Here is a 13499-nt window from a genome sequence, read left to right as displayed (position 1 = left end):
CCATGTAAATTATTAGATAAATAAAATCCTATGGTTATTTATTCTCAATCATAATCTCGATTGATTTTCATTAGAAGATTTAAATTTATTCATCTAATGAATGAAAAATTTTTTAAATTAAAGCATCGCGACCTAGGCCCAAGTTATATTTTTTTAGGCTCCCGACATGTTTAATCATGCTAAAAATTAATTTTGTAAGAAAATTTAAAAAAATCTGAGAGGCCAGAAATATAGGGGAAAAAAAATATTCATTTTTCCTATAAATAAAATAAAATAAATTTTAATTTTGACAAACGTTAATAAATAAGTATAAATTTATCAAATCACAATAAAAAAAAGGATTTTAAAATTATATTAACATTTTCTCTAAAAATTTTAAAAAAAAACGAATCATAGAATAAATAAATAATATTATAAACATTAGAGTCAATAATATAAATTATTTTTCAAAAACTTGGAAATAGTTTAAAATATGATTTCTTCACATATTCGTATTTAATTTCACTATTTATCAATTTAAAATATTTGTATCGAACTATCCGCCCGGTCGACTCTGTCCGATTTGATTTCGAAATCGATTTTAGGTTGAAATTTGACTTTAGAAATAATTTTTTTTTTCCACCAAACATATTCGAACTTAATTGATCTCGCATCAGGGGCAATGGTTATCCTTATTGCACATTGACTCATATATTTAAAAATAATAGCAACATATATCTTGGATATATGATACATATGGGGTACATTGTCTTACTTTTCTTTTATTTAAATTGGAATAATTTTATCCGAAGTTACTTTTTAAATTAGCTTAATTTTCTTTAATTTTAATTGGATCTTTTTTTTTAAAAAAACAATAATTTTGCTGAATAAACCATTTCTAAATAATATTTTTCCTACATCCAAAGTATAAACATATTTTTGTTATTATTTTTGTAAATATTATTTAATCACACTTATCTAAATAAAATATATTTATATGAATTAATACATAAAAGAGGAAATAGAAAATGCTTATAATATGAGAATATATATTTTTTTTCATTTACTTCTTTTTATTTTTCATTTTGAAATTTAAACAATCCTATTTGCATAATATTCTTGAGCATGACATATTTGGTTATAATGAACATAAACAATTAAGCTTTATTGTTTGGTAAGTGTCTATATTATTATTTTTATTAATATAAATTTATTAAAATATTTGAACTTAAATTTCTTATAAAAATTTTAATTCTAATAATTAGTGAATATTTATACAACATGGATAAGAGAATCAAACCCCATATAGCATGCATAACGCATCGGTCAATGGTGTAATGTTTTAATATGCTCTGAGAAAAGTAATATGGATAAAATCTACAATTTAAATGGTGACTTCGATCTTCCCGAATATCTACTTGAATTACCCATCTTTCTTTTATAGATTGCGTACATATATAGATGAAACAAATTTAAATGAAACTTTCGAAAAATAGGAGTATATCGAAATTGAAACCAATCAGGTTGCTAAAATTAATATATATCAAATTTACCCTAATAGACTTTAATTATGAATTCATTTTATTTTCTTCAATAAATATAGGAACATCCAAAATCTAAATAGAGATAAAAAAGCTTTCTTACAAATTTTTGCTCAATACGGTGGTTTAATATTTAATGGAGAGTTTTCCGCCATGCACACCTACAAATGTAATACCTATTCATTATATTTTATATGAATTTATTTTTTTAATATGATTATTTTTTTAAAAATGTTTTTGTAATTAATGGAGATTAAGTTTTAAGTTTTTTTGGAGAGCAGTTAACAAGGGGGTTAGGACCCACTCCTCTTTTGCTTTGGCATTCGTGACCTTATTTCTAATAAAATAATCCAATTCAATCTTGTACCTTAAACTTTGGTACAATAAATATGGTGAATTGACCATTTCTAAATAATATTTTATTTCCTACATACATAGTAAACATATTTATGTTATCATTTTTGTAAATATGTTTTAATTACGTGTATCTAAATATTTTCACATTATTTCCAAAAATTTATGTAAAAAGAGGAAATAGAATATGTTTATAAAATAATATTTGAAAATATTTATATATGGTGAATTCCTTATCAAATCAATCAAGGTTTCAACCCGACCCCCTTCAATTTTTATTAAATTTTGTTTACTGTTAGTATATACTATAACTAAGAAAAAATGAAATTTTACCTTCCAACACTGTTTACCCGTTAAGATATGGCCGTTTAAAGCTCGGAAAAATGGTACATTTTTGACAAAATGCACCTCACTTATTTTCAAATATCTCGAGTAATAATTAAGTTAGAAAAATAATTTAAATTTTGAACAAATTTAACATTAATATCATTTTAATTTAAGGAATAGTTATGAAATAATGTTAATTTAAAATTATGTCTAAATGATAGGCCCTTACTTTTTTTTATCTTTATCAAAATTTTTGAGAAGTGGCTGGAATAATGAGCTTTGTTTAACACTTTAGTTAAATTTTGTCTAGAAGTTACTCGACAAAATAATTCTAAACATATTTATCACTTTATTTGCCTCAAATTGCATTACATATAATACAATCAAAAATTTATAATTAAAATATATCATATATTACAATCATCCAAGGAATTTTAATAAATTATGACTTTTGTTTTCGTGTAGGGGAATAAAAGCTTGGAACTTTGTGTTCCAGAAATTCTATTTGCTCTAAAAAATCTGCTTTCAAGATGACTTTCTATGTTCATATATTCATTATTGCTCACAAATATATAATTTATCCTTTTGATGTTTTTTCTTGCATAGTTAAATAAATCCATTGTTGTTAATATGTGATGTTCAATGAAATCTTTTATTTTTATACTGGTTATTGCTCCATCAGAAAAATAATAAATTTTAGCCACTTCTATTAAATCCTTCCTTCAAGAATACGATCAATTTTTAAAATAAATAAAATGCACATGCGTTGTGCTTTTAACCAATAAATTTACATGTATTATGTTGTTCACATGGTAATAAATTATAAGAGTTGATAGTGGTGATTATTGGTCTGATTTAATCCTTGTGCATGGTTCTGCACTACAAATGCATAAATTTTTGAAAAGTCTGCAATAACTAAGAATTTGGCAACATTTAAATTGAATCGAATTAATGAGAAATGAGGAATTAAATTGTTAATTATTCAATTAAATAATCTACAAATTCGTCAGCGGATTTTGTCAGTGTTTCGAGGATAGTTAGATCAACTGCTATGCATTGTTTGAATGTTTTATAATCTATAGAATTCTCGTCAAATAATATATTAAGCCTTTCTTTTAATTTTGAATATATGGGGGAAAATTTATTGTTGAATTTCAATTTTGGTAGATTATTTTATGCTAAATAAAATATTTAAAATTATTTTGTCAAGTAATTTGAATTTCGAGATAAAATTTAACTAAAGTTTTAAACAGCTCATTATCCCAGCCACCTCTCAAATTTTTTTTATAAAGATTAAAAAAGACATAATTTTTAAATTAACATCATTTCATAACTATTCATTATAAAATATGATGATATTAATGTTAAATTTGTTCAATTTTAGCCATATAAAAAGTGATAACTCCTAAAAAATAATACCTTATTTTTCTATGGCCATTTCCGGTTTTACACATCCTGTTTTCGATATTAATAAAATGTCCTTCATATATATTTTTATGTCATTTTAAAGAACTTTTATTAAGCTACAAAATAAAATTTAAATTATTTTCTAACTTAATTATTACTCGAGATATTTGAAAATAAATGAGGTGCATTTTGTCAAAAATGTACCATTTTTCCGCGCTTTAAACGGCCATATCTTAGCGGGTAAACAATGTTGGAAGATAGTATATACTACCAGTATACAAAATTTAAGAAAAATTAAAAAGGGTCGAGTTGAAAATCGACTATTTTTTGTTGATCTGATATATAAATCACCAAATATATTATTGCTTTTATTTTTCATATTGAAATTTATACTATGATGTCAAACAATCGTATTTGCAAATTATTCCTGAGTATGATATGCTATAAAGAATTTAACACTGAAGCAATGGTTGGTAAGTGGTTTATATTTTTATTTTTATCAAATAAATTTATTAAAAAGTAAACTTAAATTCTTATAAAAGATTTTTCTGATCTAATGGTTATTGATTATTTATATATTTACATAGATACAAGAATCAGACCCAATAGTACGCGCTGTAGAATGCAAAAAAAAAGTAAATTCATGGTGTAAGAAATTTAAATCTTCAACCTAGAAAAATAATATCGTCAAAATCTATAATTTAATAGGTAACTTAGATATTCTCAAATGTTGTACCTTAATTCCACATTCAAATATTACATTTACACATTTGAATTTATAAATGACACAAATGTGGCTAAAGTTATTAAAAAAGAAGTCATAATCAATAACTCCACTGAGGTTGCTTTTCCAAAATAATTATTTACCTTAATAATTATTAATTCATTTTTCTTCAAATAAAGGGATATTCCAGATTCGATATCTAAATGATCGATCAAAAATTGACTCCTTTTGCATTTTACAGCATGTACTATTGGGTCTGATTCATGTATCTAACTAAATATATAGGTAATCAATAATTATTATATAAGAAAAATTCTTATAAGAATTTAAATTTTACTTTTAATAAATTTATTATTAATAAAAAAATAATAATAATAAACACTTACCAAACATTGCTTCTGTGTTTAAATTTATTATAACCAAGCATATCATATTCAAGAATATTTTTACAAATACGATTGTTTGACATCGTAGTAGAAATTTCAATATGAAAAATAAAAGGTAATACAGTGAAACGAGTGTCATTATTAAATACATTTAAAAAACTGATAGATAATAATGCCTAAATTAAAAATACTCCTATTCACATATATTTACCCTATTCTGGCTATAAATGGCTATAAGATTTTTGTAGTGCCAATCATGGTCTGTAGATATCAGATGTGACACGAATAAGGATTCAAGAATTTTAAATTAAATTTAAAACTGATTTTATGAGGGAGATCTGAACCCCGAGTCTATATTAACCCCCCAGGCCTGATGGGTTGCCCATCGGTCTCTGTATAGTCTATTGTTAAAATGTCCACTCAAAAGGTCTAATTTGGATTTACAACGCTGGATGATGGTGAAAATATCTCGTATAATATATGGATTAGTCTTTAGCATGCCTATTTCATTAACATAAAGGGTTTTAGAACGCCCTAATGATAAACATGGCCCAGCTTGCTTTTATTTTCAAAAACGGTTCGGTCCTCACAGAGCAATTATTTTGATGATCTCGAATTAATTAAACTTGACAAATCATCAAAATATATTGTAATCCGTTTAAATATCCCTGTCTGATGACATAAGATCAGATAATCTACAAATATCCCTTGGTGTATTTCCCCCTATAACTCTGAAAAATTTACTTGATTAACAACTTTTGAAAGATCTAAATAACGAAAGCTTTATGACTTTTCAGGATTTTCATTTTATTCCGATAGTTTACCAATGAGCTCTTAGGTTCCCTAGGCTATTAATTTTTTCTAATATTTTGAGTAACAAGAAAATAGAATGAGGATCGTGGATTCTCATCATGCGTGTTCCGAAGCAACTATCTAAGTCTTAAGTCTTAAGAACTCGATGACTGTTCTACTTTTTTAAATTTATTTTTTAAAAAATAATAAATAAAAGATGAATTAAACATGAATTTAAATATAATTTCTTTTGATTAATTTTACCGAAAACTAGACACGGGGTAAGATCCGGTTTGCCTAATTTAGAGTTAATGTATAGTAAGTATTACAGTATTACTTAAGAATAGTATAAAATGTTGCTAGAAATTTTACCAGAACCTTTGGATATGCGGGCTAGAGCATGTATATTTTTTTATGTCAAAATTTTAAATACTTATGGAGTTGGGAATAAATAAAGAAAATAGCCTTTTGATTGAAAAGTTTTTACATTTGATTTTTTTTAAAATAAAGTTTATCCTTTTTTTCTTTATTTTTTTTATTTTTAGCTTTCACCTTTTTCTGGTGATATGCGGCTTCAATATCTCTCTCCACTTTATCTTATTCATGCTATCTCTTATATCAAATTCCTTCATTTTGTTTGTCGAACAAATATCCTAGCACCCAGCTGTCCAAGCCTGTCGGTGACCGGGGTGGCATTTCTAAGCTCAGAAATTTATCTTATCGTATGTCTTTATACATCAGTAATCGAAGAATAAAGGGAAAATTTTACAGTTCCTTATCAGGACTGAATCTTTTACCATCGGCGTCCAGGTATACATCATAAACCCACTAGGCCGCGTTTTTATACATTTAATAAAATATGCCGAATTATTACTCATGGAATTGAAATATAAATTTATTCTTAGAAGCATTGCATAATAATATAATTATGAGATCTTTGAGAATTTAGAGGGATAAATATAGATATTTTAAAAATATTATGTAATATTATATAATCCTATATGTTAAAAAAAATAACGGATATGCTAGTACCAATAGGGCTGGGAAACAAATAATTTTTATTACAAACAAATCTAAAAGCGATTCAAATATAATTCAAAAAAAAAATAAAATAATTTTAATTTTTAAAATTAACTGTACAATTTTAAAAAATTATTTTTTAGACCTCAGCATGGTCTCTGATATAATCTTTTCTTTACTTTTTAAATGTTTCTATCTTACCTTATAAAATAGATATGTAAAAAAAAACAAATATAGTTCATTTATATATATAATTTATATTTATGTTTAAATACGCTCCTTATGGCAGAGAAAGTGAGATGCGTTATTATTGGTATAAGGCGCTAAAGGCTTAAAAGCTAAATTGTTTGGCCTTAACATTTAAAAAACCGCGTAACCATTGTTGACAGCAAGCGTAGACCCTTGTCATCACTGCGGATTTAACCGAAGACCGATTCTCATGGCACACCAAATGCAGCGACCTTATATTGCAGCCCATAAATTGGCAAGTATACTCTATAGATTTGAGTCACTAACCTCATTAGGATTGACGTGAAACCTATAGGCAAAATGCTGACTGGTTCTTTATCAAGGGAGTATTCTCTAGTGTAGGACTTCACTTGCATTTCTTTTCCTTTCTTTCCTTTTTTTATTTTTATTTATTTTTTTTACTTAGATCCGTTCACCAAAGATGAAATTCCATGTGTATATGACGCAACAAGCAAATTATCGGAGAAGATAATAAGAAAATAATATTTAACGCCATATGGTCATTCAATAAATCGATAAATTAATTTTATATTTTATATGGAAATTCAAAAAAAAAATAGTTCTTATTCAAATGGCAAATATTTTAAAAAAAAAACAAGATGGAGGGAATTTTATTCAATGCACTCTATTATACACTAATGAAACATTGCCTAAAATATTTTGTCAATAATTCTATTTTAATCATTAATGTTATGTTAACTGGAGCTGAAACACAATGCAATTAATTAAACATATTTAAGGCAAAATATTAGGGAATTTAAAATCACTTTGAAACGGATTATAAAAAAAAAGATTTACATTTTCAGAAATCTTGTCAAAAAATGTCTTTCGGGATGTTTTTAAATTTCTCTAGTCAGTTTGATTCAAAAACTGAATTCGTAGGTATACATGATTTAATGGAGTTTATAAAATCTTTTAATAAAATTTTTCTATAATCATTAATATATATATATTTTTTATATAATAATTTTTTTTTTTATTTACAAATTAATGTTAACTAAAACTTCTATAAGATAAAATTTTGATTTTAAATATTAACTTACCATATCTATATAAAAGTAAGGATAGAAAACTTTAAAAAAATATATATTTAGGTTAGTTGGGCGGGACTTAATGACCCATATATAGATATACAGTTGGATCGGCAAATTTCGATTGATATTCTTTTTTTGAATCACCTGTGATTAAACTTTGCTTCTATTGTTTTGAATAATTTTACTTGAAGTCCAAATGTTATATAAGTGTGAGACTACCAGAACAAACAAAAGATTATCAAGGTGGTGGCTATATTTATTTGTCTAGGTATTTTCAGCTTTCATGGTAGAGTTGACAGAAAAAGATCTGGCAAAACGATTTACACAAGTATAATTTTGTACCTCTTTATTCCACCACCATAGTTCTTTGATGACTTGCTGCCTCCCCTTGTCAAGCCTAATGTCGATTTGGCAGTAAACTGGATGAAAGGTCTATCCACATTTTTTCACTGACTTGTGAGGAATATTTTGTTTCAATGTTTGCATTGATTGCAAAGGCATCTGTCATTTATTTAAAATCTACCACATTTGATGTATGGTTCAAGTTTTATTATGTTTTGAGTGTATTTATTTGTGAGGTGTAAATCCATGACTAGCAGCTTGTGTTGCGCATCAAAATCTTCTCCTGGGATGACTTTGCAGTCTATTACATCTTTTAATCTTCTGCTAGAGATAAGCATGTAATCTAACTGGGTTTTCCTTGTACCACCTTCATATGTTATTAAATGACTATCCTTTTTCTTATAGTAAGTGTTGGTTAAGGCAAGGTCGAAGGCTTGCGCAAATTTCAGTACATGCTCTCCTTCATCATTTCTTTCTCCATATCCAAAACCATCATGATGTCTTTTGTAGCTATCTCTTGCTTTCCCCACATGCGCATATAAGTCTCCACCTATTATGGCTAAATCATCCTTAGGGATTTCCATTACAGCTTCATCAAGGATAGCTCTATCCTTTTCTTCTTCTTTGCAACCAGTTTGAGGAGAATATACTTAAAGAATGTGTAGTATTGATTGAACAATGCAGAGTTTTATTTTAATTAGTCTATCAGAGAACCTGGAGGTTAAATCTTGACTGAGGATGATGCCCACACCGTTCCTGTTGCTAACAATTCCATTTTAGTACAATTTATACCCATCTCCAATCATTAAAGTCTCTTGACCTTTCCATTTCGTCTCTTGTATGCACGCTATATCAACTTTTCTCTTGTTCAACATTGATGCCAATTCTCTCGTCTTACCTTTAAGCGTCCCAAAATTCAAACTTGCTAATCTTGTCTTCTTTGCTTTGCCCTTTATTTTACTTTTCACGGGATGGAGGTCTACACCCTGCGAGTAGCTTGGAGGGAACGCCCTAGCTTTCATATTCATATTTTCGTATGTTTTCGTCATTTCTAAATTATATTTATCCTTCTAACTACTCTAAGAAACTAACGGCTATGAATTTGCTTCTTTTATATAAAATGAGTCTATGACGATCGCCTGTAGCTACCTCGACAGAATTAGAGTTGTTCAGAGCTCTATTTGAACCGAATCAAAAAAACAGTTAACTCAATATTTAAGCCAAGTAGTATATATTTCATTAAGCCTTCAATATTTGGCTTACAGATGTCTTAACCTTCTGCGCAATCTACGACCAATATCTTCGAGGGCTTGAGTAATATTTTCCTGGATAAAACATGGAGTTAGTCGTTCCTAAAAAAATCCGCCGCAAAATGGAGTCCTTTTAACAACACTAAACCGCGTTCGTGAAAGTCATATGTATAATGACTAATACAAAATTAAGAGTAACACGATTGCGAAAGCGTCTAAAATTTACAATGAGTGGGCTATTATTTTAATTTTTCTTTTTAACGGAAATATATAATTTTTTTTTAAATTTCGAGAATTTTCGACACCACAAGCAAGTTATATTATTTAAATTTTTTGGAATACTCAAAAATGAAGATAAGAAAATGATCAATTTTGATTGTCATATTAAATCGAATTATTCAAATAAATCTAATTATTCAAATCGAATAATTCAAATAAATCGAATAATTTGCTAATTCTAACTATGAAAAAATATATTAAATATTATCAAATTTAAATTTAATATTCAAGGATTTCCAATTTTGAATACGATACGAATATATAGAATTATTTTATTGTTAGGTATATGGGAGACCTGGGGTTAGGTGAACCCCCGTGGGCTAGTCAAACCACTTAATTTCGTTTTAAGATTAAATAGACTTAAAAGGTCTAATATGGCTTTTCGGAGTTATAACCGATCTTACAAAAAATCGGTTCTAATAACCCGAGTCTTCCCCTATATATAGTAAATCTTTCAAAATATTAGCTCTATATTTTACTCAAATAAAGAAACAAATTGAATTGTAAAAAAAATTTAAAATAATGATAATAAAATAAGAATAAGATAAAATATACTGTATTAAAGAGTCAGTGGCTAATTATTGTTGCATTTCCAATTTTAAATTGATATATTCATTTTCTATATATTTTTATTTTTAAATATAATATACATATAAATTTTTAATAAGCCAAGCGATAAAAACGTCAACGATTATTTTTATAAAATCACCCCTCATACTTTCTTAAATATTTTTCGTACCCACCCAACAATCCCAACTCAGCCCCCCCCCCTCCAAAAAAAACTTAACGTCTATCCATCATCTAAAAAAAAATATAGCAAAAATTTGAAGAAACTCAAGGAATAGATTAGTAAATCATATCTCCCTCCCTCGATAGCAGAAGTGTGTTAGAGGCTTGCACGGGCTATTCGAAGCCCCACTCCCCTCAAGGGTCGGGTCAGGCTCAGGCCGTGAAAAACTACTTTGCAGAACTCTAATAAGTGTGTCCGGTGGAAGGTAATGAGATATGAGATATTAAAAATTTGTTCTGGTATCATTTTGAATATAGATTTAAAAATATAAGATGGAATCTATAAGAAGAGCAGGCTTTTACGATTGTAGAAGTGATACCTAGCGATATGTGGAAACATAAATGATTAGTTTTGAAAAAAAAAGCACTTCAGCTGTGTTAGTATGATTCTCTAAAACTATTCCGTTAGAATGTACTGAGTTCAAATTGCTTTCTATCTGAATGAGAACTGTAGAGAGATATAGCTTTAGATGGTTCACATAGAAAGTAATGCTAATAAGCAAATGAAGTTATATAACGGAGATTAAGGGAGGCTAAGAAGCGTTAAAGGGAAGGAGTGCCAAAGGAAAATATTATATTTCATCTTGGGCATTTTAATCGTGTTAAAATAGAGAAAATTAAGGGGGGAGATGGTGCTTTTCTATGTATGACTCTAACTACAAAGAATATGGAGGTGATATAAAGGATTGGGTAATTAGGGATATTCTAAATTATGGCGTCTCTGCCAATGTTTTAGCTTTTATTAGCATTGAGACAACTTCACTGCTCTATGGGTTTTTTACAGACTTATTTTAGAAATTTCTGATTACATCAATAATGATGGATGAGGACCCTTTCAAATTTTGAATCAGTTTACTATAAAAATTTACGGTGGCGTAACTAGCCTTTACTATTTCAGGGGACTCAAAAAAAAAATTTTTTTTAAAATTATTTTCAAAATTACCTACTTTTCTCTAGTGAAGCTACTGAAAGTTTATATCTCATAGAATCAAATAACCAAAGTATTAAAGTACAAAATAAATTGAAATTTCAAATTTATTTCACTAGATATTCCGTTTAAATCTTTTGTTTTGTGTTATTGTAACGGACAACTAAGAAATGTATCGTTGACCAATTCTTCGTGAAGTCGTAAATATGATTAATTTGTATAACAGAATCTGATATGCTAACTCTTCGAGTTTTACTCAAAGGTTTAGGGTTCAATTTGATATTTTATATCTTTAAAACATTAACGAACGTTGACTAGATTGAAAGAAGCATATATATATATATAAACTGCAAACTATACTTAATTCTGGCTGCATCATTTAGAAAATTAGACTAAGAGAATTGGCATGAATTATGGTATAAATCCGGGTATACGGTCTTATCCGGAGTCGGGTAGATTTAAACCCAGTTAGATCAAAGTATGTATCGTGACTAGACCTGTGCGCCGCCGATTTTTATTATGGCTGGCGGCGCGGCGTGTGTAATTTTTAGAAAGCATATTAATTATATTTATATATTAAATTATTAATATTTAATTTGAATACTAACATTAAAAAAATTAAAATATGAATTGTAATCTATTGCTATATATAATAGATTAAGTGTATATCATTTGCATTCATTAATACATCATATTTTATTTCCACAAACAATTCATATTAATTATTTTTATGGACTTCCACGTTTTAAACCACCCTATATGCAATTATGTAATAACAACTCTCTCTACTAATCATAAATCAAGTTATGTCTGGAGGTACTTTGGAAATCTTATTTTGAAGAATGAAAATAAGAAAAGCACAATAATGCCTTATTATATTTATTGTGAACCTTGTTTAAAATTGGCGAAAAAAGATAAGGAAAATTCGAATAAACATAATTCATTTTCACAGTAATTTTTTTAGACTTATATTTATATATATTTTATATTTTAGTTATGAAATAAAATGTTTTAGTAAAAACATAAGTACAAGTAATCTATCTCGGCACTTAATTAATTATCACAAACTATCAGAAAAAATGAATAATAATAAATCCATTCAAAGTCTAAAAATGTTTTTAAAACCAACACCAAGATACAGCAACAATATAAAAGATAAAAAATGGCTCTTATGTTAGTATTATTGTTTATTATTATTCATTTAAAATTTTTATGGTTTGTTAAATTAATATTATTAAGCACTATTTTGAAAGTTCAAAACAATAAAATTTTTAGTTTATTTATTGCCAGCTCTATTTTGAGATCTTTTTAATATATAAACTTAATATATAATTTATTAAATTAATTATGTAAAACTTTATTTGAAAGTTACTACTAAATCAAATTCATAATTTGTTTCATTCCAACTCTAATTATTATGTTATTTAAATGTTTTTTTAATGTATAAACTTAATATATAATTTATAAAATTAATTATGTAAAACTTTATTTTGAAAGTTAAAACTAAATCTAATTTATAATTTGTTTCATTCCAGCTCTAATTATTTTGATGTTTTTTAAATATTTTTTTAAATTATTACTTAATATATAATTTATTAAATAAATTATTTAAAACTTTATTTTAGAAAGTTAAAACTAAATCAAATTTATAATTTGTTTCATTCCATCTCTAATTATTTTGTTTTTAAATATCATTTTAAAGTATAAACTTAATATATAATTTATTAAATTAATTATGTAAAGCTTTATTTTGAAAGTTAAAACTATCTCTAATTTATAATTTGTTTCCTTCCAGCTCCAATTATTTTGATGTTTTTTAAATATCTTTTTAATGTTTAAAATAAATATGAAATCTAATAGGGCGAAATTATGTTTTGATGTGCTGCTTAGATTTTATGCCATTTGATTCCATAAACTAACAAGGAATGACAGATTTTCTAAAGGTTTAAAATATAAAATGATTATTAAAAAATAAATTGCCTGAAAAATAGAAATATAAGATAATTGATTCCTCGTCAGAATTGCCAAATAGGACAACCATTAGTCGGGGTGCACTAGACGATGTTTATTTATCTATAAAGGCGCATGTTTAAAATCT

The 13499-nt window shown here is 26.7% G+C and overlaps 1 protein-coding gene and 1 long non-coding RNA gene across 2 annotated transcripts; one reads left to right on the top strand and one right to left on the bottom strand.

The window, feature by feature from the left end:
* Positions 1–1091: 1091 nt before the first annotated feature.
* On the top strand, positions 1092–6623 carry LOC135930647 (uncharacterized). The gene is made up of 4 exons (XR_010572838.1): positions 1092–1153; positions 1245–1502; positions 1583–1689; positions 6056–6623. It is a non-coding gene; the product is annotated as an uncharacterized LOC135930647 (long non-coding RNA).
* A 1702-nt stretch (positions 6624–8325) lies between these two features.
* LOC135930646 (craniofacial development protein 2-like) lies at positions 8326–9204 on the bottom strand. Its single transcript, XM_065467463.1, has 2 exons — positions 9117–9204; positions 8326–8804 (listed from the first exon to the last, which is right to left on the bottom strand). The coding sequence occupies exons 1-2, from the start codon at positions 9202–9204 to the stop codon at positions 8326–8328; spliced, it is 567 nt and encodes a 188-aa protein (XP_065323535.1).
* Positions 9205–13499: the final 4295 nt, after the last annotated feature.

Source organism: Gordionus sp. m RMFG-2023, unplaced genomic scaffold (genome assembly GCF_954871325.1).
Source record: "Gordionus sp. m RMFG-2023 unplaced genomic scaffold, tfGorSpeb1-WG-v2 contig_177, whole genome shotgun sequence".
Taxonomy (NCBI): domain Eukaryota; kingdom Metazoa; phylum Nematomorpha; class Gordioida; order Chordodea; family Parachordodidae; genus Gordionus; species Gordionus sp. m RMFG-2023.
The sequence above is the reverse complement of the archived record's forward strand: the minus strand, read 5'-3'. Positions and strand labels throughout refer to the sequence as shown.